Source organism: Nothobranchius furzeri, chromosome 13 (genome assembly GCF_043380555.1).
Source record: "Nothobranchius furzeri strain GRZ-AD chromosome 13, NfurGRZ-RIMD1, whole genome shotgun sequence".
Taxonomy (NCBI): Eukaryota; Metazoa; Chordata; class Actinopteri; order Cyprinodontiformes; family Nothobranchiidae; genus Nothobranchius; species Nothobranchius furzeri.
Window position 1 is genome coordinate 2339612 of NC_091753.1, and position 25323 is coordinate 2364934.

A 25323-nucleotide genomic window follows, 5' to 3' on the forward strand; every position below is an offset into this window, starting at 1 on the left:
TCACTCTTCTGTTTAAGTGTATTGAAAGCCTAAAATTCTGTATAATTAATGAGCATCCGACACACGTGACCGCCGCCTCAGACCCACGTGACCACAGAGCTAGCTCCGTGGAAAGGCCTCAGTACAGCCTCGGTCTCTCCTGGAAACTGTGTCGGGATTTTGAGTCTCTGTGCTTGTGAATTCTGTTTTGGATAAAATTGGTGCAATTGTTGGACAAAATGACTTGCAGTGGTATTAATTGCACTAATAGAGCGTCCAAGGAGTCTCCACTTCATTTTTTTCGGTAAGTTAAAATCTATATTTGTATTTTATGTCACTGCTGCCTTTAAACTAGCTGAGTTTACCGAAGTAGCTAGCTAACTATCAGTTTAACATGTAGCATGTACTGTTTAACCATGAAATTTAAATGTAAAATACGGTAAAATAATTAATAGGGCATATTTAAATGGGTAATAGGGTAAAACCCAGTGCATTTAAGATAAAAATGGGTTGAAATATGACGGGGCGCGCCGCTTGGGGGGACACTTCTGTGCTCTATTCTTTCATCCGGTAATCCCCAGCGGTCAGGCCGGGCAGGCTGATCGATGTGGCGCCTCGCTGCTGCGGGCTGACTGCTCGTGGAACTCGGAGACAGATCTGACCGGAGAAATACTGCAGCTCGTTGAGAAGTCTATAGGGCATACAGCGTTTCCCTTAAATCCCACTGCCACGCCGACAAGATCCCAAGTTTCTTTGTTTTTGTTGGCGCTGTTTACCGAAGAAGCAGCGGGAATACCAGCAACTTTCATCAGACTCGTAAAGTTAGTTTTTGCAGGGGACCCCCTGTATTTTACTGCTCCCTCCTGCAGTCTTCCCCTATTAAAATTTAAAATGTGTAACTTCATGTATTGGGATGAATGACTAATATTCATGTTAACTAAAACGTTAGGTATTTAGGGGGAAAAAACAAAATAATAAACATTATACAGATGTCAAATAAATCAAACTGTAATTAAACTATATATTTTCAAAGTCTAGATTCTGGATAAAATCCAACAACATATGCTTTATAAATAAACACTACGCATGGCTTTTACACACACACACACACACACACACACACACGTTACATTGTGATTTCTTAGTAAATATTCTATTTGGCGAGAGATAAACTTTATTGTATTTATCCTAGTGAATCTATAATTAAACGGGTAAACTAGCAGTAGTACATCCAACATCAAAGAAAGTAAAATGTTATTATCAGGAGAGGGAGAATGATTAAGTGGTTAGCAGCAGTGTGCTAGACGATGGCCCCCTCCATGAGGCCACCACAGCTCAGCAAAGCATCATTGTTGCTTCTTCTGGGGAGAAAAACACTTACAGAAAAAATTAAGTTAACAGCTGAAATAGCAGGAAATAATACAGTTAAAGAGCAGATAGTAGAAGAAAGAAACCCCTAGGTTAAACTGGTCTGTCTACTGCATAATGCTGAACTCTAACATGTGTCCTCAGGGAAGGACCTGATTGGTGTCCAGAACCTGCTGAAGAAGCACGAGGCTCTGCAGGCTGAGATCACAGGTCATGAACCTCGCATCAAGGCTGTCACCCAGAAAGGAGAGACCATAATGGAGGAAGGTAGAGCAGGTCTGGTCCTGACATGTTTCTGAGGTGTCTGCAGGTTCTGGCTCACTTTGTTTGGGTCCAGGTCACTTCGCTGGTTCAGAACCCTCGGCCCGTCAGAACATTCTTATCCACCACGTTCTAACACCAGACCTGTTAACCCGACAGCAACAAGTGGCTCCAACTGACAATGAGACCGGGAAGGAGCTGGTTCTGGCTCTGTACGACTACCAGGAGAAGAGTCCTGGAGAGGTCACCATGAAGAAGGGCGACATCCTCACGCTGCTCAACAGCACCAACAAGGTTTGTGTGCCCTTCACAGCCGAGGAACGACCTCCAGCTCAGAGCGAACATCTCCACACCTGCTTTGTGTTTGTGTGACTTTAGGTTGTTTTACTTGAACTCGCGTCTTTAGCTGAATGAGGATGGAGAGACGGGTCGGACCTGGAGCAGGTCGAGGTCTTGCAGAAGTTTGACGACTTCCAGAAGGTCGGACTTTTCCTCCTCTCTGTCTTCCAGCAGCAGCTGTCAGATCAGCTCAGGTGATAATCAGCAGGTGCTTTTGTCCTGCAGGACCTGAAGGCCAACGAGTCCCGCCTGAGGGACATCAACAAGGTGGCATCTGAACTGGAGTCAGAAGGTCTGATGGCTGAGGAGGCTCCTATGGTTCAGGCTCAGGTGAGCGTCACCTGTCTGCAGCAGCTGGTCCCTCTCACTTCCTGGTTTGTTAACTCTGCTCGTCTCTGTTTGTAGCAACAAGAACATCTGGGTTCTGCTCCTGGAAAGGTGCGTGTTGTCCTCCGCCTCCACCAGAACCAGACGTGGTGTTTTTGTTACCACTCATTTGTTTGTTTACAGGATGAAGCCGACTCTAACCCCGGCTTTCCACAGGAGTCGTCAGCAGCACGTTTACTGCAGCAGCACGTCATAGCTGCTGATAGGAACCGCTGTGGTCAACAGAACCTTTTCCACCGGAGCCGTCAGCAGCGCGAGTCGGCCACGTCTCAGGAGCAGCATGTCGCGGCCTTTACGCGCCGGTTCTATTTTCTACGCGCGACGCCTCTGAAACGGGTCAAGTTCGACATTTTTGGGGAAGGAAAGACAGGAAATCGGACGCGGAAATTGAGAGAAGCTACCGAGATTTTCAGAATAAAGAACGTACTGCCTTCCGGTTGCTTTACTTTTAAAAAAGGTTACTAACTGAGCGGCCCCGTGAGAAGTTATCACCTAGCTAGCGGTCTCCTTTGTTTTTCAGGTCCGTATTGGCGATTATAAAACGGACAGAACATAAAACACAAACCATGTTGTAGTTTTCTCCTGCTTGTTGTTGTGTTTACTGACGAAGTCACTCGAGTGACTTCGTGCTCGGTCGGTGACAGCTGCTCCCCTGCTGCTTCGCGTCTCGTGGGAAGGGCCAAGCAGCAGCTTACGCGAGCAAGACGTGCTGCTGCAGTAACGTGCTGCTGACGGCTCCCGTGGAAACCCGGGGTAACACGGCGTCACCCTAGAAGGTGAGTTCATTCAGCTGATCAGAGGTCACCTCTGATGGCCGCAGTCACGGCCGACCGTGCTGACATCACACAGGAATTCAGGTGACCCGGCAGGCACCAGGTGCTGGTGAAAGTGGGGACATGTCAGCTGGTTGCCATGGCTACAGTTATCTTTATGCATCTGTATGACTGCTGACTGGTGTGTGTTTCCTGTGACCTTTGACCTCAGACCGTACGGTTGGGCGTTCAGACGACGGCTAACTTTAATTCCATCAAGGTAAGAGGAAGCTCTTCCCTTCCTGTCTGAGCGATCCGTCTCCAGGTTTCCTCGTCCGGCGTCCAGCCCGCTGGCGTCCACCTTCATCTCACTGGGTTTGGTTTCTCTCCAGGAGCTGAACAACCGCTGGCGCTCGCTGCAACATGCTGGGCAGCGCCCATGAGGTGTAGCGCTTCCACAGGTACCCCGCACACTTATGCGCCGCTTACGGGTCAGTAGAGTTTGGACCCACACTCAGACGGAGTTCTGATGTCTTCTCAGAGACGCTGATGAGACCAAAGAGTGGATCGAGGACAAGAACCAGGCCCTGAACACAGACAACTACGGCCACCACCTGGCCAGCGTTCAGGCTCTGCAGCGTGAACATGAAGGCTTTGAGCGTGACCTGGCAGCTCTGGGTGATAAGGTCCGCATTCCTGATCGGTACCAGGACCCGAGTTGTCTCTGGAGACACGTTCTTCATGGTTCTGGTGACTCCACCCCAGCCGTTCCTGATCAGCGATCAGCGGGGTGCTTTCCTATTTAAGGTGGATGGAGGACACAATTTGACGCCAGAAGATTGCCTCAGTTTTGGTAGTAACCAGCCACTCGTGTTACCTCTAGTGTTCCTAGGATTAATGTTATTTCGTAGTGTTTTTGCTCTTATATTGGATTTACCATTCTTCAGGATTCCTGTCGACCTCATTGGATACTGACCTCTACTCCAGGATTTGGATATTCAACACACGGACCTTATCACCACCCTCCATAACCCACCTCTCATCTCACCCAGTGCCCCATCCACCAGGACGCCCCGCTTCTCTCCACCTCTGCTCCCTCTCCTGCGCTTCCCCCGGCTCTCTACCTCTCCCTCCTCCAGCCAACACATACACCCACCACAGTAAGTCTGCTGAACACCTCTGCCTGCATACAATGGATTTTGAAACCAGAACCTAAGCTCACCTGTGTTCTCCCTCCTCCAGATGCTGAGCTGTTGTTGCAGTTCCAACCACAGACTTATCTGTGCACCTTAAGTTCCTCCTTATAAATAAATCATTTTTTCCATCAGTTTTTGGTCAGTGTTGTATTCTGCATGTCTTGGGTTAAGTACCTTCCTCCAAACATGACACTCCTCCTCAAAGAGCAAATCTGTTCAGCACATTCTGACAGACAGACCACCATTCTTCTGTCATGATGCTGTACAGGACATTTTTAGAGTTTTTCTTTTTAAAGATAAATAGGATTACATTTAAATAGCAATACTTTCACATTATCATTTTCCCACACTTCTGTATAACTGTATTTTGTTGTTTTTCAATAAAGAATGACAAACTATTTAAGTTTGGTTTTTGTTGCACACAAATATATATCTGTAAAAAATATCTACAAAGCTAATGTTTACATAACAAGTATGATTGGGTTTTGCAATACGGCACTCAAGTTTATTTTAGTAAGATTTTTAAACCAAGTAAAGTTAGTTAAGAACACATTTCTATTGTCTGCTAAGAAACTGTTGGGATTTAAAATGGGCCTGTTGTACAAATAACTTGTAAATGATTATTCCTCACTTTTGTCTTAACCAAAGAAATTCCAGTAATTGAGCAAAAACATTTATTTTTAACACTACAGTTTATAAAACAGGGCGCAAAGTGTCGGCACATGTATGTATGTCGATGGTCCGCCCCAACCGAACCAGGAGACACAGACGTCAGGGAGGCCAAGGTTGTCTCTGCAGCTCTCTGGGCACCACGCCTCACTCAGCTGTCTCCAATGATCCAAATGGCTATGGAGAAAAAAATAACAGGTTTGTCATAATTGTTTAAAGTACAAAACCATACATGAAGTGGTGAGACAGGTATGTGGAACTTACACTTGCTTTGTGTAGCTGATGTTGGAGACACACAGGCTGCCATGGTGACATTTAAACAGATCTAACAAAAAAATAAAAATGAAAATTAAAAACTCCCAGACCTCATGTCATATTTACTAATCAGCTATGGCTGATTTATTGTTTGGATCACAGTGAGTTACACTAATTCTAATATGTTTTTATTTCTATTATACATACATACTTTTTAACTGTTATTTTCACGACTGTTATCAGGCTCTCTTGTTCTGGTTCTGATGATAATTCCGTGTCTTCCAGTAAGTTATCTTGTGCTTACTTCATCTGTAGAATGTCTCTTTACTTTTGGTAAATTGTACTGAGTCCAGAATAAAGACTAGTTGGCTGTACAAGATACAAACAAGTATCACATTTTGGAAATATATGAAATGTATTTACGCAGCTAATTTAGCTCGAATACTAATAACTGCAATATTTTCCGGACTATAACTCGCACTTTTTTACATATTCTGGCTGGTCCTGCTACTTATACTCCGGAGCGACTTATATAACAAAATATGTAGGCTACACCGCGCTGCTGCGGGCCGACTCTGACCCACACAAGAATGAGTTCCCCTGTCCCGCTGGGAGGGTTTCAAACACCGCCAGCATCTGTTAGAGCCTGTGGCGGGGTGCTGAGGGCCGGCTCCAGCCCAGGAATGAGCTGTCCTCGCCGGCCGGGAGGGTTTGAAACACCGCCATCCTCTCCTCTGCTGGCTGTTGTTCATTCTGTTATGGTTACCGGTGCTTGTGTTGCTATGTGAAACGCTTGGTCTCAGATTTTGTAAGAAAGATAATAAAATGTCCCCCCAAAATACGACTTAAATATATTTTCTCTTATTAATGATACATTTAATGGCTGGTGCGACTCAGGAGTGATAGCGCCGAAAAAAACTGTACTGAAAACTTGCTCAAAGCAAAATGTTTTCATTACGGAAATAAATTATAAACTTACCGATTTAAAACTTTTGTAATACAGGTACTTCTCACGAACAGGCGCAGAAAACCTCCACCTAAACTCCGTGTAAGGTTCAGGTCGATGGGTGTTCCAGTTAGCTCCGGTTGGGTTGAAGCTAGGTGGCTACATCCGTTAGCTCGGCTCCCACCTCCGCTTTAGCTTTGGGTTAGCCAGGGTTAGCTTCAGGTTAGCTCGTAGCTAGTTCGCCTGGGTGTCGTCACTCGAGCCCAGCCTTACAGCCACACCCTCAGCGCCTCCTCTCTTCCCTTTTATGGAATTGTCTGGGCTGGACGGAACCTGTGACACGGTCAAAATGGCGGTGGTGGCCACCTCCCATTATAGACAACAAACGTGTTATTGAAGCCAATGGAATCCGTTTGTCCAGTATATGTACAGTCTATGGTTAATTTGTGTGAAAACAAGGTCCAATCAGGCTGAAACGTTACAAGAAGGTAGAATCTATTGAGTTGTAAGTGATCTGAACGTTTCATGATGATCGCACATTCCTATAGGGGGTCAAACCATGTCCCAAAGGTCACCGGGCCTGGTGTCACTTTAAAGAAGTAGTCCAGTTACACATTTGTGGGCTTATAACTTGGCTTCTGAATGTCCTGGAGAGATCAGGTTTGTTTTAGTGTACTCCAATCAACAGCCCCTACAACCACAAAAAGGAATGGAGTCATTAGCACTTATGGTTTGTAAATGGCACCCAGAATTATGTTGCACGAAGCACAATTTCACATCATTCTGGGTCCATTTGTGTGAAAACAAGGTCCAATCAGGCTGAAACGTTACAAGAAGGTAGAATCTATTGAGTTGTAAGTGATCTGAACGTTTCATGATGATAGCACTTTCCTAAGGGGGTCAAACCATGTCCCAAAGGTCACCGGATCTGGTGTCAATTTAAAGAAGTAGTACAGTTACAAATTGGTGGGCTTATAACTTGGCTTCTGAATGTCCTAGAGAGATCAGGTTTGTTTTAGTGTACTCCAATCAACAGCCCATACAACCACAAAAAGGAATGGAGTCATTAGCACTTGTGGTTTGTAAATGGCACCCAGAATTATGTTGCACGAAGCACAATTTCACTTCATTCTGGGTTCATTTGTGTGAAAACAAGGTCCAATCAGGCTGAAACGTTACAAGAAGGTAGAATCTATTGAGTTGTAAGTGATCTGAACGTTTCATGATGATCGCACATTCCTATAGGGGGTCAAACCATGTCCCAAAGGTCACCGGGCCTGGTGTCACTTTAAAGAAGTAGTCCAGTTACACATTTGTGGGCTTATAACTTGGCTTCTGAATATCCTAGAGAGGTCAGGTTTGTTTTAGAGTACTCCAGTTAACAGCCCCCATTACCCCAAAGAGGAATGGAGTCATTAGCACTTATGGTTTTTAAATGGCACCCAGAATTATGTTGCACGAAGCACACTTTCACATCATTCTGGGTTCATTTGTGTGAAAACAAGGTCCAATCAGGCTGAAACGTTACAGGAAGTTAGAATCTATTGAGTTGTAAGTGATCTGAACGTTTCATGATGATAGCACTTTCCTAAGGGGGTCAAACCATGTCCCAAAGGTCACCGGATCTGGTGTCAATTTAAAGAAGTAGTCCAGTAACACATTTGTGGGCTTATAACGTGGCTTCTGAATGTCCTAGAGAGATCAGGTTTGTTTTAGTATACTCCAATTAACAGCCCCTACAACCACAAAAAGGAATGGAGTCATTAGCACTTATGGTTTTTAAATGGCACCCAGAATTATGTTGCACGAAGCACAATTTCACATGATTCTTGGTCCATTTGTGTGAAAACAAGGTCCAATCAGGCTTAAACGTTACAGGAAGTTAGAATCTATGGAGTTGTAAGTGATCTGAACGTTTCATGATGATAGCACTTTCCTAAGGGGATCAAACCATGTCCCAAAGGTCACCGGATCTGGTGTCAATTTAAAGAAGTAGTCCAGTTACACATTTGTGGGCTTATAACTTGGCTTCTGAATGTCCTAGAGAGATCAGGTTTGTTTTAATGTACTCCAATCAACAGCCCCTACAACCACAAAAAGGAATGGAGTCATTAGCATTTATGGTTTGTAAATGGCACCCAGAATTATGTTGCACGAAGCACAATTTCACATCATTCTGGGTTCATTTGTGTGAAAACAAGGTCCAATCAGGCTGAAACGTTACAGGAAGGTAGAATCTATTTAGTTGTAAGTGATCTGAACGTTTCATGATGATAGCGCTTTCCTAAGGGGATCAAACCATGTCCCAAAGGTCACCGGATCTGGTGTCAATTTAAAGAAGTAGTCCAGTTACACATTTGTGGGCTTATAACTTGGCTTCTGAATGTCCTAGAGAGATCAGGTTTGTTTTAGTGTACTCCAATCAACAGCCCCTACAACCACAAAAGGAATGGAGTCATTAGCCTTATGGTTTATAAATGGCACCCAGAATTATGTTGCACGAAGCACAATTTCACATCATTCTGGGTCCATTTGTGTGAAAACAAGGTCCAATCAGGCTGAAACATTACAAGAAGGTAGAATCTATTGAGTTGTAAGTGATCTGAACGTTTCATGATGATCTCACATTCCCATAGGGGGTCAAACCATGTCCCAAAGGTTACCGGATCTGGTGTCAATTTAAAGAAGTAGTCCAGTTACACATGTGTGGGCTTAAAACTTGGCTTCTGAATGTCCTAGAGCGATCAGGTTTGCTTTAGTGTACTCCAATCAACAGCCCCTACAACCACAAAAAGGAATGGAGACATTAGCACTTATGGTTTTTTAAATGGCACCCAGAATTATGTTGCACGAAGCACAATTTCACATCATTCTGGGTTCATTTGTGTGAAAACAAGGTCCAATCAGGCTGAAACGTTACAGGAAGGTAGAATCTACTGAGTTGTAAGTGATCTGAACGTTTCATGATGATAGCACTTTCCTAAGGGGGTCAAACCATGTCCCAAAGATCACCGGATCTGGTGTCAATTTAAAGAAGTAGTCCAGTTACACATTTGTGGGCTTATAACTTGGCTTCTGAATGCCCTAGAGAGATCAGGTTTGTTTTAGTGTACTCCAATCAACAGCCCCTACAACCACAAAAAGGAATGGAGTCATTAGCACTTATGGTTTGTAAATGGCACCCAGAATTATGTTGCACGAAGCACAATTTCACATCATTCTGGGTCCATTTGTGTGAAAACAAGGTCCAAACAGGCTGAAACGTTACAGGAAGGTAGAATCTACTGAGTTGTAAGTGATCTGAACGTTTCATGATGATCGCACATTCCTATAGGGGGTCAAACCATGTCCCAAAGGTCACCGGGCCTGGTGTCACTTTAAAGAAGTAGTCCAGTTACACATTTGTGGGCTTATAACTTGGCTTCTGAATGTCCTGGAGACATCAGGTTTGTTTTAGTGTACTCCAATCAACAGCCCCTACAACAACAAAAAGGAATGGAGTCATTAGCACTTATGGTTTGTAAATGGCACCCAGAATTATGTTGCACGAAGCACAATTTCACATCATTCTGGGTCCATTTGTGTGAAAACAAGGTCCAATCAGGCTGAAACGTTACAAGAAGGTAGAATCTATTGAGTTGTAAGTGATCTGAACGTTTCATGATGATAGCACTTTCCTAAGGGGGTCAAACCATGTCCCAAAGGTCACCGGATCTGGTGTTAATTTAAAGAAGTAGTACAGTTACAAATTGGTGGGCTTATAACTTGGCTTCTGAATGTCCTAGAGAGATCAGGTTTGTTTTAGTGTACTCCAATCAACAGCCCATACAACCACAAAAAGGAATGGAGTCATTAGCACTTGTGGTTTGTAAATGGCACCCAGAATTATGTTGCACGAAGCACAATTTCACTTCATTCTGGGTTCATTTGTGTGAAAACAAGGTCCAATCAGGCTGAAACGTTACAAGAAGGTAGAATCTATTGAGTTGTAAGTGATCTGAACGTTTCATGATGATCGCACATTCCTATAGGGGGTCAAACCATGTCCCAAAGGTCACCGGGCCTGGTGTCACTTTAAAGAAGTAGTCCAGTTACACATTTGTGGGCTTATAACTTGGCTTCTGAATATCCTAGAGAGGTCAGGTTTGTTTTAGAGTACTCCAGTTAACAGCCCCCATTACCCCAAAGAGGAATGGAGTCATTAGCACTTATGGTTTTTAAATGGCACCCAGAATTATGTTGCACGAAGCACACTTTCACATCATTCTGGGTTCATTTGTGTGAAAACAAGGTCCAATCAGGCTGAAACGTTACAGGAAGTTAGAATCTATTGAGTTGTAAGTGATCTGAACGTTTCATGATGATAGCACTTTCCTAAGGGGGTCAAACCATGTCCCAAAGGTAACCGGGCCTGGTGTCACTTTAAAGAAGTAGTCCAGTTACACATTTGTGGGCTTATAACTTGGCTTCTGAATGTCCTAGAGAGATCAGGTTTGTTTTAGTGTACTCCAATCAACAGCCCCTACAACCACAAAAAGGAATGGAGTCATTAGCACTTATGGTTTGTAAATGGCACCCAGAATTATGTTGCACGAAGCACAATTTCACATCATTCTGGGTCCATTTGTGTGAAAACAAGGTCCAAACAGGCTGAAACGTTACAGGAAGGTAGAATCTACTGAGTTGTAAGTGATCTGAACGTTTCATGATGATCGCACATTCCTATAGGGGGTCAAACCATGTCCCAAAGGTCACCGGGCCTGGTGTCACTTTAAAGAAGTAGTCCAGTTACAAATTGGTGGGCTTATAACTTGGCTTCTGAATGTCCTAGAGAGATCAGGTTTGTTTTAGTGTACTCCAATCAACAGCCCATACAACCACAAAAAGGAATGGAGTCATTAGCACTTGTGGTTTGTAAATGGCACCCAGAATTATGTTGCACGAAGCACAATTTCACATCATTCTGGGTTCATTTGTGTGAAAACAAGGTCCAATCATGCTGAAACATTACAAGAAGGTAGAATCTATTGAGTTGTAAGTGATCTGAACGTTTCATGATGATCTCACATTCCCATAGGGGGTCAAACCATGTCCCAAAGGTCACCGGATCTGGTGTCAATTTAAAGAAGTAGTCCAGTTACACATTTGTGGGCTTAAAACTTGGCTTCTGAATGTCCTAGAGCGATCAGGTTTGCTTTAGTGTACTCCAATCAACAGCCCCTACAACCACAAAAAGGAATGGAGACATTAGCACTTATGGTTTTTTAAATGGCACCCAGAATTATGTTGCACGAAGCACAATTTCACATCATTCTGGGTTCATTTGTGTGAAAACAAGGTCCAATCAGGCTGAAACGTTACAGGAAGGTAGAATCTACTGAGTTGTAAGTGATCTGAACGTTTCATGATGATAGCACTTTCCTAAGGGGGTCAAACCATGTCCCAAAGATCACCGGATCTGGTGTCAATTTAAAGAAGTAGTCCAGTTACACATTTGTGGGCTTATAACTTGGCTTCTGAATGTCCTAGAGAGATCAGGTTTGTTTTAGTGTACTCCAATCAACAGCCCCTACAACCACAAAAAGGAATGGAGTCATTAGCACTTATGGTTTGTAAATGGCACCCAGAATTATGTTGCACGAAGCACAATTTCACATCATTCTGGGTCCATTTGTGTGAAAACAAGGTCCAATCAGGCTGAAACGCTACAAGAAGGTAGAATCTATTGAGTTGTAAGTGATCTGAACATTTCAAGATGATCGCACATTCCTATAGGGGGTAAAACCATGTCCCAAAGGTCACCGGGCCTGGTGTCACTTTAAAGAAGTAGTCCAGTTACACCTTTGTGGGCTTATAACTTGGCTTCTGAATGTCCTAGAGAGGTTAGGTGTGTTTTAGTGTACTCCAATCAACAGCCCCTACAACCACAAAAAGGAATGGAGTCATTAGCACTTGTGGTTTGTAAATGGCACCCAGAATTATGTTGCACGAAGCACAATTTCACTTCATTCTGGGTTCCTTTGTGTGAAAACAAGGTCCAATCAGGCTGAAACGTTACAAGAAGGTAGAATCTATTGAGTTGTAAGTGATCTGAACGTTTCATGATGATCGCACATTCCTATAGGTGGTCAAACCATGTCCCAAAGGTCACCGGGCCTTGTGTCACTTTAAAGAAGTAGTCCAGTTACACATTTGTGGGCTTATAACTTGGCTTCTGAATATCCTAGAGAGGTCAGGTTTGTTTTAGAGTACTCCAGTTAACAGCCCCCATTACCCCAAAGAGGAATGGAGTCATTAGCACTTATGGTTTTTAAATGGCACCCAGAATTATGTTGCACGAAGCACACTTTCACATCATTCTGGGTTCATTTGTGTGAAAACAAGGTCCAATCAGGCTGAAACGTTACAGGAAGTTAGAATCTATTGAGTTGTAAGTGATCTGAACGTTTCATGATGATAGCACTTTCCTAAGGGGGTCAAACCATGTCCCAAAGGTCACCGGATCTGGTGTCAATTTAAAGAAGTAGTCCAGTTACACATTTGTGGGCTTATAACGTGGCTTCTGAATGTCCTAGAGAGATCAGGTTTGTTTTAGTATACTCCAATTAACAGCCCCTACAACCACAAAAAGGAATGGAGTCATTAGCACTTATGGTTTTTAAATGGCACCCAGAATTATGTTGCACGAAGCACAATTTCACATGATTCTGGGTCCATTTGTGTGAAAACAAGGTCCAATCAGGCTGAAACGTTACAGGAAGTTAGAATCTATTGAGTTGTAAGTGATCTGAACGTTTCATGATGATAGCACTTTCCTAAGGGGATCAAACCATGTCCCAAAGGTCACCGGATCTGGTGTCAATTTAAAGAAGTAGTCCAGTTACACATTTGTGGGCTTATAACTTGGCTTCTGAATGTCCTAGAGAGATCAGGTTTGTTTTAATGTACTCCAATCAACAGCCCCTACAACCACAAAAAGGAATGGAGTCATTAGCATTTATGGTTTGTAAATGGCACCCAGAATTATGTTGCACGAAGCACAATTTCACATCATTCTGGGTTCATTTGTGTGAAAACAAGGTCCAATCAGGCTGAAACGTTACAGGAAGGTAGAATCTATTTAGTTGTAAGTGATCTCAACGTTTCATGATGATAGCGCTTTCCTAAGGGGATCAAACCATGTCCCAAAGGTCACCGGATCTGGTGTCAATTTAAAGAAGTAGTCCAGTTACACATTTGTGGGCTTATAACTTGGCTTCTGAATGTCCTAGAGAGATCAGGTTTGTTTTAGTGTACTCCAATCAACAGCCCCTACAACCACAAAAGGAATGGAGTCATTAGCCTTATGGTTTGTAAATGGCACCCAGAATTATGTTGCACGAAGCACAATTTCACATCATTCTGGGTCCATTTGTGTGAAAACAAGGTCCAATCAGGCTGAAACATTACAAGAAGGTAGAATCTATTGAGTTGTAAGTGATCTGAACGTTTCATGATGATCTCACATTCCCATAGGGGGTCAAACCATGTCCCAAAGGTCACCGGGCCTGGTGTCACTTTAAAGAAGTAGTCCAGTTACACCTTTGTGGGCTTATAACTTGGCTTCTGAATGTCCTAGAGAGGTCAGGTTTGTTTTAGTGTACTCCAACCAACAGCCCCTACAACCACAAAAAGGAATGGAGTCATTAGCACTTATGGTTTGTAAATGGCACCCAGAATTATGTTGCACGAAGCACAATTTCACATCATTCTGGGTCCATTTGTGTGAAAACAAGGTCCAATCAGGCTGAAACGTTACAGGAAGGTAGAATCTATTGAGTTGTAAGTGATCTGAACGTTTCATGATGATAGCACTTTCCTAAGGGGGTCAAACCATGTCCCAAAGGTCACCGGATCTGGTGTCAATTTAAAGAAGTAGTCCAGTTACACATTTGTGGGCTTAAAACTTGGCTTCTGAATGTCCTAGAGCGATCAGGTTTGCTTTAGTGTACTCCAATCAACAGCCCCTACAACCACAAAAAGGAATGGAGACATTAGCACTTATGGTTTTTTAAATGGAACCCAGAATTATGTTGCACGAAGCACAATTTCACATCATTCTGGGTTCATTTGTGTGAAAACAAGGTCCAATCAGGCTGAAACGTTACAGGAAGGTAGAATCTACTGAGTTGTAAGTGATCTGAACGTTTCATGATGATAGCACTTTCCTAAGGGGGTCAAACCATGTCCCAAAGATCACCGGATCTGGTGTCAATTTAAAGAAGTAGTCCAGTTACACATTTGTGGGCTTATAACTTGGCTTCTGAATGTCCTAGAGAGATCAGGTTTGTTTTAGTGTACTCCAATCAACAGCCCCTACAACCACAAAAAGGAATGGAGTCATTAGCACTTATGGTTTGTAAATGGCACCCAGAATTATGTTGCACGAAGCACAATTTCACATCATTCTGGGTCCATTTGTGTGAAAACAAGGTCCAATCAGGCTGAAACGCTACAAGAAGGTAGAATCTATTGAGTTGTAAGTGATCTGAACGTTTCATGATGATCGCACATTCCTATAGGGGGTCAAACCATGTCCCAAAGGTCACCGGGCCTGGTGTCACTTTAAAGAAGTAGTCCAGTTACACCATTGTGGGCTTATAACTTGGCTTCTGAATGTCCTAGAGAGGTCAGGTTTGTTTTAGTGTACTCCAATCAACAGCCCCTACAACCACAAAAAGGAATGGAGTCATTAGCACTTATGGTTTGTAAATGGCACCCAGAATTATGTTGCACGAAGCACAATTTCACATCATTCTGGGTTCATTTGTGTGAAAACAAGGTCCAATCAGGCTGACACCTTACAGGAAGGTAGAATCTATTGAGTTGTAAGTGATCTGAACGTTTCATGATGATAGAACTTTCCTAAGGGGGTCTACCCATGTCCCAAAGGTCACCGGATCTGGTGTCAATTTAAAGAAGTAGTCCAGTTACTCATTTGTGGGCTTATAACTTGGCTTCTGAATGTCCTAGAGAGATCAGGGTTGTTTTAGTATACTCCAATCAACATACCCTACAACCACAAAAAGGAATGGAGTCATTAGCACTTATGGTTTTTAAATGGCACCCAGAATTATGTTGCACGAAGCACAATTTCACATCATTCTGGGTTCATTTGTGTGAAAACAAGGTCCAATCAGGCTGAAACGTTACAGGAAGGTAGAATCTATTGAATTGTAAGTGATCTGAACGTTTCATGATGATAGCACTTTCCTAAGGGGGTCAATCCATGTCGCAAAGGTCACCGGATCTGGTGTCAATTTAAAGAAGTAGTCCAGTTAGAGATTTGTGGGCTTATAACTTGGCTTCTGAATGTCCTAGAGATGTCAGGTTTGTTTTAATGTACTCCAATCAACAGCCCCTACAACCACAAAAAGGAATGGAGTCATTAGCACTTATGGTTTGTAAATGGCACCCAGAATCATGTTGCACGATTCACAATTTCACATCATTCTGGGTCCATTTGTGTGAAAACAAGGTCCAATCAGGCTGAAACGCTACAAGAAGGTAGAATCTATTGAGTTGTAAGTGATCTGAACGTTTCAAGATGCTCGCACATTCCTATAGGGGGTAAAACCATTTCCCAAAGGTCACCGGGCCTGGTGTCACTTTAAAGAAGTAGTCCAGTTACACATTTGTGGGCTTATAACATGGCTTCTGAATGTCCTAGAGAGATCAGGTTTGTTTTAATGTACTCCAATCAACAGCCCCTACAACCACAAAAAGGAATGGAGATATTAGAACTTATGGTTTGTAAATGGCACCCAGAATTATGTTGCACGAAGCACAATTTCACATCATTCTGGGTTCATTTGTGTGAAAACAAGGTCCAATCAGGCTGAAACGTTACAGGAAGGTAGAATCTACTGAGTTGTAAGTGATCTGAACGTTTCATGATGATAGCACTTTCCTAATGGGGTCAAACCATGTCCCAAAGGTCACCGGATCTGGTGTTAATTTAAAGAAGCAGTCCAGTTACACATTTGTGGGCTTATAACATGGCTTCTGAATGTCCTAGAGAGATCAGGTTTGTTTTAATGTACTCCAATCAACAGCCCCTACAACCACAAAAAGGAATGGAGATATTAGCACTTATGGTTTGTAAATGGCACCCAGAATTATGTTGCACGAAGCACAATTTCACATCATTCTGGGTTCATTTGTGTGAAAACAAGGTCCAATCAGGCTGAAAAGTTACAGGAAGGTAGAATCTACTGAGTTGTAAGTGATCTGAACGTTTCATGATGATAGCACTTTCCTAATGGGGTCAAACCATGTCCCAAAGGTCACCGGAACTGGTGTCAATTTAAAGAAGTAGTCCAGTTACACATTTGTGGGCTTATAACTTGGCTTATGAATGTCCTAGAGAGATCAGGTTTGTTTTAGAGTACTCCAATTAACAGCCCCCATTACCCCAAAAAGGAATGGAGTCATTAGCACTTATGGTTTTTAAATGGCACCCAGAATTATGTTGCACGAAGCACAATTTCACATCATTCTGGGTTCATTTGTGTGAAAACAAGGTCCAATCAGGCTGAAACGTTACAGGAAGGTAGAATCTATTGAGTTGCAAGTGATCTGAACGTTTCATGATGATAGCACTTTCCTAAGGGGGTCAAACCATGTCCCAAAAGTCACCGGATCTGGTGTCATTTTAAAGAAGTAGTCCAGTTACACATTTGTGGGCTTATAACTTGGCTTCTGAATGTCCTAGAGAGATCAGGTTTGTTTTAGTGTACTCCAATCAACAGCCCCTACTACCACAAAAAGGAATGGAGTCATTAGCACTTATGGTTTGTAAATGGCACCCAGAATTATGTTGCACGAAGCACAATTTCACATCATTCTGGGTCCATTTGTGTGAAAACAAGGTCCAATCAGGCTGAAACGCTACAAGAAGGTAGATTCTATTGAGTTGTAAGTGATCTGAATGTTTCAAGATGATTGCACATTGCTATAGGGGGTAAAACCATGTCCCAAAGGTCACCGGGCCTGGTGTCACTTTAAAGTAGTAGTCCAGTTACACCTTTGTGGGCTTATAACTTGGCTTCTGAATGTCCTAGAGAGGTTAGTTTGTTTTAGTGTACTCCAATCAACAGCCCCTAAAACCACAAAAAGGAATGGAGTCATTAGCACTTATGGTTTGTAAATGGCACCCATAATTATGTTGCACGAAGCACAATTTCACATCATTCTGGGTTCATTTGTGTGAAAACAAGGTCCAATCAGGCTGAAACGTTACAGGAATGTAGAATCTATTGAGTTGTAAGTGATCTGAACGTTTCATGATGATAGCACTTTCCTAAGAGGGTCAAACCATGTCCCAAATGTCACCGGATCTGGTGTCACTTTAAAGAAGTAGTCCAGTTACACATTTGTGGGCTTATAACTTGGCTTCTGAATGTCCTAGAGAGGTCAGGTTTGTTTTAGTGTACTCCAATCAACAGCCCCTACAACCACAAAAAGGAATGGAGTCATTAGCACTTATGGTTTGTAAATGGCACCTAGAATTATGTTGCACGAAGCACAATTTCACATCATTCTGGGTCCATTTGTGTGAAAACAAGGTCCAATCAGGCTGAAACTTTACAGGAAGGTAGAATCTATTGAGTTGTAAGTGATCTGAACGTTTCATGATGATAGCACTTTCCTAAGGGGGTCAAACCATGTCCCAAAGGTCACCGGATCTGGTGTCAATTTAAAGAAGTAGTCCAGTTACACATTTGTGGGCTTATAATTTGGCTTCTGAATGTCCTAGAGAGATCAGGTTTGTTTTAGTGTACTCCAATCAACAGCCCCTACAACCACAAAAAGGAATGGAGTCATTAGCACTTAAGGTTTGTAAATGACACCCAGAATGATGTTGCACGAAGCACAATTTCACATCATTCTGGGTCCATTTGTGTGAAAACAAGGTCCAATCAGGCTGAAACGCTACAAGAAGGTAGAATCTATTGAGTTGTAAGTGATCTGAACGTTTCATGATGATAGCACTTTCCTAAGGGGGTAAAACCATGTCCCAAATGTCACCGGGCCTGGTGTCACTTTAAAGAAGTAGTCCAGTTACACCTTTGTTGGCTTATAACTTGGCTTCTGAATGTCCTAGAGAGGTTAGGTTTGTTTTAGTGTTCTACAATCAACAGCCCCTACAACCACAAAAAGGAATGGAGTCATTAGCACTTATGGTTTGTAAATGGCACCCATAATTATGTTGCACGAAGCACAATTTCACATCATTCTGGGTTCATTTGTGTGAAAACAAGGTCCAATCAGGCTGAAACGTTACAGGAAGGTAGAATCTATTGAGTTGTAAGTGATCTGAATGTTTCATGATGATAGCACTTTCCTAAGGGGGTCAAACCCTGTCCCAAAGGTCACCGGATCTGGTGTCAATTTAAAGTAGTAGTCCAGTTACACATTTGTGGGCTTATAACTTGACTTCTGAATGTCCTAAGCCCCTTTCAGACAGGCCATGAAAAACGGAAATTTGCCGGAATCTGTCCGTAAGACCTTTCTGTCTGATTGACACATGGCATGGTTTGACCCCCTTAGGAAAGTGCTATCATCATGAAACGTTCAGATCACTTACAACTCAATAGATTCTACCTTCCTGTAACGTTTCAGCCTGATTGGACCTTGTTTTCACACAAATGAACCCAGAATGATGTGAAATTGTGCTTCGTGCAACATAATTCTGGGTGCCATTTACAAACCATAAATGCTAATGACTCCATTCCTTTTTGTGGTTGTAGGGGCTGTTTATTGGAGTACACTAAAACAAACCTGACCTCTCTAGGACATTCAGAAGCCAAGTTATAAGCCCACAAATGTGTAACTGGACTACTTCTTTAAAGTGACACCAGGCCCGGTGACCTTTGGGACATGGTTTGACCCCCTATGGGAATGTGAGATCATCATGAAACGTTCAGATCACTTACAACTCAATAGATTCTACCTTCTTGTAACGTTTCAGCCTGATTGGACCTTGTTTTCACACAAATGGACCCAGAATGATGTGAAATTGTGCTTCGTGCAACATAATTCTGGGTGCCATTTACAAACCATAAGTGCTAATGACTCCATTCCTTTTGTGGTTGTAGGGGCTGTTGATTGGAGTACACTAAAACAAACCTGATCTCTCTAGGACATTCAGAAGCCAAGTTATAAGCCCACAAATGTGTAACTGGACTACTTCTTTAAATTGACACCAGATCCGGTGACCTTTGGGACATGGTTTGATCCCCTTAGGAAAGCGCTATCATCATGAAACGTTCAGATCACTTACAACTAAATAGATTCTACCTTCCTGTAACGTTTCAGCCTGATTGGACCTTGTTTTCACACAAATGAACCCAGAATGATGTGAAATTGTGCTTCGTGCAACATAATTCTGGGTGCCATTTACAAACCATTAATGCTAATGACTCCATTCCTTTTTGTGGTTGTAGGGGCTGTTGATTGGAGTACATTAAAACAAACCTGATCTCTCTAGGACATTCAGAAGCCAAGTTATAAGCCCACAAATGTGTAACTGGACTACTTCTTTAAATTGACACCAGATCCGGTGACCTTTGGGACATGGTTTGACCCCCTTAGGAAAGTGCTATCATCATGAAACGTTCAGATCACTTACAACTCAATAGATTCTACCTTCCTGTATTGTTTCAGCCTGATTGGACCTTGTTTTCACACAAATGAACCCACAATGATGTGAAATTGTGCTTCGTGCAACATAATTCTGGGTGCCATTTACAAACCATAAGTGCTAATGACTCCATTCCTTTTTGTGGTTGTAGGGGCTTTGATTGGAGTACACTAAAACAAACCTAACCTCTCTAGGACATTCAGAAGCCAAGTTATAAGCCCACAAAGGTGTAACTGGACTACTTCTTTAAATTGACACCAGATCCGGTGATCTTTGGGACATGGTTTGACCCCCTTAGGAAAGTGCTATCATCATGAAACGTTCAGATCACTTACAACTCAGTAGATTCTACCTTCCTGTAACGTTTCAGCCTGATTGGACCTTGTTTTCACACAAATGAACCCAGAATGATGTGAAATTGTGCTTCGTGCAACATAATTCTGGGTGCCATTTAAAAACCATAAGTGCTAATGACTCCATTCCTTTTTGTGGTTGTAGGGGCTGTTGATTGGAGTACTCTAAAACAACCCTGACCTCTCTAGGACATTCAGAAGCCAAGTTATAAGCCCACAAATGTGTAACTGGACTACTTCTTTAAAGTGACACCAGATCCGGTGACCTTTGGGACATGGTTTGACCCCCTTAGGAAAGTGCGATCATCATGAAACGTTCAGATCACTTACAACTCAATAGATTCTACCTTCCTGTATTGTTTCAGCCTGATTGGACCTTGTTTTCACACAAATGAACCCAGAATGATGTGAAATTGTGCTTCGTGCAACATAATTCTGGGTGCCATTTAAAAACCATAAGTGCTAATGTCTCCATTCCTTTTTGTGGTTGTAGGGGCTGTTGATTGGAGTACACTAAAGCAAACCTGATCGCTCTAGGACATTCAGAAGCCAAGTTATAAGCCCACAAATGTGTAACTGGACTACTTCTTTAAATTGACACCAGATCCGGTGACCTTTGGGACATGGTTTGACCCCCTTAGGAAAGTGCTATCATCATGAAACGTTCAGATCACTTACAACTCAATAGATTCTACCTTCCTGTAACGTTTCAGCCTGATTGGACCTTGTTTTCACACAAATGAACCCAGAATGATGTGAAATTGTGCTTCGTGCAACATAATTCTGGGTGCCATTTACAAACCATAAATGCTAATGACTCCATTCCTTTTTGTGGTTGTAGGGGCTGTTGATTGGAGTACATTAAAACAAACCTGATCTCTCTAGGACATTCAGAAGCCAAGTTATAAGTCCACAAATGTGTAACTGGACTACTTCTTTAAATTGACACCAGATCCGGTGACCTTTGGGACATGGTTTGACCCCCTTAGGAAAGTGCTATCATCATGAAACGTTCAGATCACTTACAACTCAATAGATTCTACTTCCTGTAACGTTTCAGCCTGATTGGACCTTGTTTTCACACAAATGGACTCAGAATGATGTGAAATTGTGCTTCGTGCAACATAATTCTGGGTGCCATTTACAAACCATAAGTGCTAATGACTCCATTCCTTTTTGTGGTTGTAGGGGCTGTTGATTGGAGTACACTAAAACAAACCTGACCTCTCTAGGACATTCAGAAGCCAAGTTATAAGCCCACAAAGGTGTAAATGGACTACTTCTTTAAAGTGACACCAGGCCCGGTGACCTTTGGGACATGGTTTGACCCCCTATGGGAATGTGAGATCATCATGAAACGTTCAGATCACTTACAACTCAATAGATTCTACCTTCTTGTAATGTTTCAGCCTGATTGGACTTTGTTTTCACACAAATGGACCCAGAATGATGTGAAATTATGCTTCGTGCAACATAATTCTGGGTGCCATTTACAAACCAAAAGTGCTAATGACTCCATTCCTTTTGTGGTTGTAGGGAATGTTGATTGGAGTACACTAAAACAAACCTGATCTCTCTAGGACATTCAGAAGCCAAGTTATAAGCCCACAAATGTGTAACTGGACTACTTCTTTAAATTTACACCAGATCCGGTGACCTTTGGGACATGGTTTGATCCCCTTAGGAAAGCGCTATCATCATGAAACGTTCAGATCACTTACAACTAAATAGATTCTACCTTCCTGTAACGTTTCAGCCTGATTGGACCTTGTTTTCACACAAATGAACCCAGAATGATGGGAAATTGTGCTTCGTGCAACATAATTCTGGGTGCCATTTAAAAACCATAAGTGCTAATGACTCCATTCCTTTTTGTAGTTGTAGGGACTGTTTATTGGAGTACACTAAAATAAACCTGATCTCTCTAGGACATTCAGAAGCCAAGTTATAAGCCCACAAATGTGTAACTGGACTACTTCTTTAAATTGACACCAGATCCGGTGACCTTTGGGACATGGTTTGACCCCCTTAGGAAAGTGCTATCATCATGAAACGTTCAGATCAATTACAACTCAATAGATTCTACCTTCCTGTAACGTTTCAGCCTGATTGGACCTTGTTTTCACACAAATGGACCCAGAATGATGTGAAATTGTGCTTCGTGCAACATAATTCTGGGTGCCATTTACAAACCATAAGTGCTAATGACTCCATTCCTTTTTGTGGTTGTAGGGGCTGTTGATTGGAGTACACTAAAACAAACCTAACCTCTCTAGGACATTCAGAAGCCAAGTTATAAGCCCACAAAGGTGTAACTGGACTACTTCTTTAAAGTGACACCAGGCCCGGTGACCTTTGGGACATGGTTTTACCCCCTATAGGAATGTGCGATCATCTTGAAATGTTCAGATCACTTACAACTCAATAGATTCTACCTTCTTGTAGCGTTTCAGCCTGATTGGACCTTGTTTTCACACAAATGGACCCAGAATGATGTGAAATTGTGCTTCGTGCAACATAATTCTGGGTGCCATTTAAAAACCATAAGTGCTAATGTCTCCATTCCTTTTTGTGGTTGTAGGGGCTGTTGATTGGAGTACACTAAAGCAAACCTGATCGCTCTAGGACATTCAGAAGCCAAGTTATAAGCCCACAAATGTGTAACTGGACTACTTCTTTAAATTGACACCAGATCCGGTGACCTTTGGGACATGGTTTGACCCCCTTAGGAAAGTGCTATCATCATGAAACGTTCAGATCACTTACAACTCAATAGATTCTACCTTCCTGTAACGTTTCAGCCTGATTCGACCTTGTTTTCACACAAATGGACCCAGAATGATGTGAAATTGTGCTTCGTGCAACATAATTCTGGGTGCCATTTACAAACCATAAGTGCTAATGACTCCATTCCTTTTTGTGGTTGTAGGGGCTGTTGATTGGAGTACACTAAAACAAACCTGACCTCTCTAGGACATTCAGAAGCCAAGTTATAAGCCCACAAAGGTGTAACTGGACTACTTCTTTAAAGTGACACCAGGCCCGGTGACCTTTGGGACATGGTTTGACCCCCTATGGGAATGTGAGATCATCATGAAACGTTCAGATCACTTACAACTCAATAGATTCTACCTTCTTGTAATGTTTCAGCCTGATTGGACCTTGTTTTCACACAAATGGACCCAGAATGATGTGAAATTGTGCTTCGTGCAACATAATTCTGGGTGCCATTTACAAACCATAAGGCTAATGACTCCATTCCTTTTGTGGTTGTAGGGGCTGTTGATTGGAGTACACTAAAACAAACCTGATCTCTCTAGGACATTCAGAAGCCAAGTTATAAGCCCACAAATGTGTAACTGGACTACTTCTTTAAATTGACACATGATCCGGTGACCTTTGGGACATGGTTTGATCCGCTTAGGAAAGCGCTATCATCATGAAACGTTCAGATCACTTACAACTAAATAGATTCTACCTTCCTGTAACGTTTCAGCCTGATTGGACCTTGTTTTCACACAAATGAACCCAGAATGATGGGAAATTGTGCTTCGTGCAACATAATTCTGGGTGCCATTTAAAAACCATAAGTGCTAATGACTCCATTCCTTTTTGTAGTTGTAGGGACTGTTTATTGGAGTACACTAAAATAAACCTGATCTCTCTAGGACATTCAGAAGCCAAGTTATAAGCCCACAAATGTGTAACTGGACTACTTCTTTAAATTGACACCAGATCCGGTGACCTTTGGGACATGGTTTGACCCCCTTAGGAAAGTGCTATCATCATGAAACGTTCAGATCAATTACAACTCAATAGATTCTACCTTCCTGTAACGTTTCAGCCTGATTGGACCTTGTTTTCACACAAATGGACCCAGAATGATGTGAAATTGTGCTTCGTGCAACATAATTCTGGGTGCCATTTACAAACCATAAGTGCTAATGACTCCATTCCTTTTTGTGGTTGTAGGGGCTGTTGATTGGAGTACACTAAAACAAACCTAACCTCTCTAGGACATTCAGAAGCCAAGTTATAAGCCCACAAAGGTGTAACTGGACTACTTCTTTAAAGTGACACCAGGCCCGGTGACCTTTGGGACATGGTTTTACCCCCTATAGGAATGTGCGATCATCTTGAAATGTTCAGATCACTTACAACTCAATAGATTCTACCTTCTTGTAGCGTTTCAGCCTGATTGGACCTTGTTTTCACACAAATGGACCCAGAATGATGTGAAATTGTGCTTCGTGCAACATAATTCTGGGTGCCATTTAAAAACCATAAGTGCTAATGTCTCCATTCCTTTTTGTGGTTGTAGGGGCTGTTGATTGGAGTACACTAAAGCAAACCTGATCGCTCTAGGACATTCAGAAGCCAAGTTATAAGCCCACAAATGTGTAACTGGACTACTTCTTTAAATTGACACCAGATCCGGTGACCTTTGGGACATGGTTTGACCCCCTTAGGAAAGTGCTATCATCATGAAACGTTCAGATCACTTACAACTCAATAGATTCTACCTTCCTGTAACGTTTCAGCCTGATTCGACCTTGTTTTCACACAAATGGACCCAGAATGATGTGAAATTGTGCTTCGTGCAACATAATTCTGGGTGCCATTTACAAACCATAAGTGCTAATGACTCCATTCCTTTTTGTGGTTGTAGGGGCTGTTGATTGGAGTACACTAAAACAAACCTGACCTCTCTAGGACATTCAGAAGCCAAGTTATAAGCCCACAAAGGTGTAACTGGACTACTTCTTTAAAGTGACACCAGGCCCGGTGACCTTTGGGACATGGTTTGACCCCCTATGGGAATGTGAGATCATCATGAAACGTTCAGATCACTTACAACTCAATAGATTCTACCTTCTTGTAATGTTTCAGCCTGATTGGACCTTGTTTTCACACAAATGGACCCAGAATGATGTGAAATTGTGCTTCGTGCAACATAATTCTGGGTGCCATTTACAAACCATAAGGCTAATGACTCCATTCCTTTTGTGGTTGTAGGGGCTGTTGATTGGAGTACACTAAAACAAACCTGATCTCTCTAGGACATTCAGAAGCCAAGTTATAAGCCCACAAATGTGTAACTGGACTACTTCTTTAAATTGACACATGATCCGGT

The 25323-nt window shown here is 42.5% G+C and overlaps 1 protein-coding gene and 1 long non-coding RNA gene across 3 annotated transcripts; one reads left to right on the top strand and one right to left on the bottom strand.

Annotated features, from left to right (window-relative positions):
• The first annotated feature begins 1486 nt into the window (after positions 1–1486).
• On the top strand, positions 1487–2690 carry LOC139062449 (spectrin alpha chain, non-erythrocytic 1-like). The gene is made up of 6 exons (XM_070543314.1): positions 1487–1614; positions 1685–1902; positions 1987–2088; positions 2173–2277; positions 2353–2385; positions 2458–2690. The coding sequence occupies exons 1-3, from the start codon at positions 1605–1607 to the stop codon at positions 2020–2022; spliced, it is 264 nt and encodes an 87-aa protein (XP_070399415.1). The 5' UTR covers positions 1487–1604; the 3' UTR covers positions 2023–2088; positions 2173–2277; positions 2353–2385; positions 2458–2690.
• Positions 2691–4942: 2252 nt separating this feature from the next.
• Positions 4943–6271, bottom strand: LOC129156196 (uncharacterized). 2 transcript variants are annotated; one of them, XR_008560324.2, is made up of 3 exons: positions 6186–6271; positions 5216–5276; positions 4943–5128 (listed from the first exon to the last, which is right to left on the bottom strand). It is a non-coding gene; the product is annotated as an uncharacterized lncRNA (long non-coding RNA). The 2 variants fall into 2 exon arrangements; XR_011515985.1 differs by lacking the exon at positions 6186–6271 and having other exon boundaries at positions 5216–5340.
• Positions 6272–25323: the final 19052 nt, after the last annotated feature.

Excerpts from the sequence above, each read along its gene's own strand:
- LOC139062449 (XM_070543314.1), top strand. Across the intron at positions 1,903-1,986 it reads TGCTCAACAGCACCAACAAG|GTTGTTTTACTTGAACTCGC; the intron begins GTTTGTGTGCCC and ends GTGTGACTTTAG.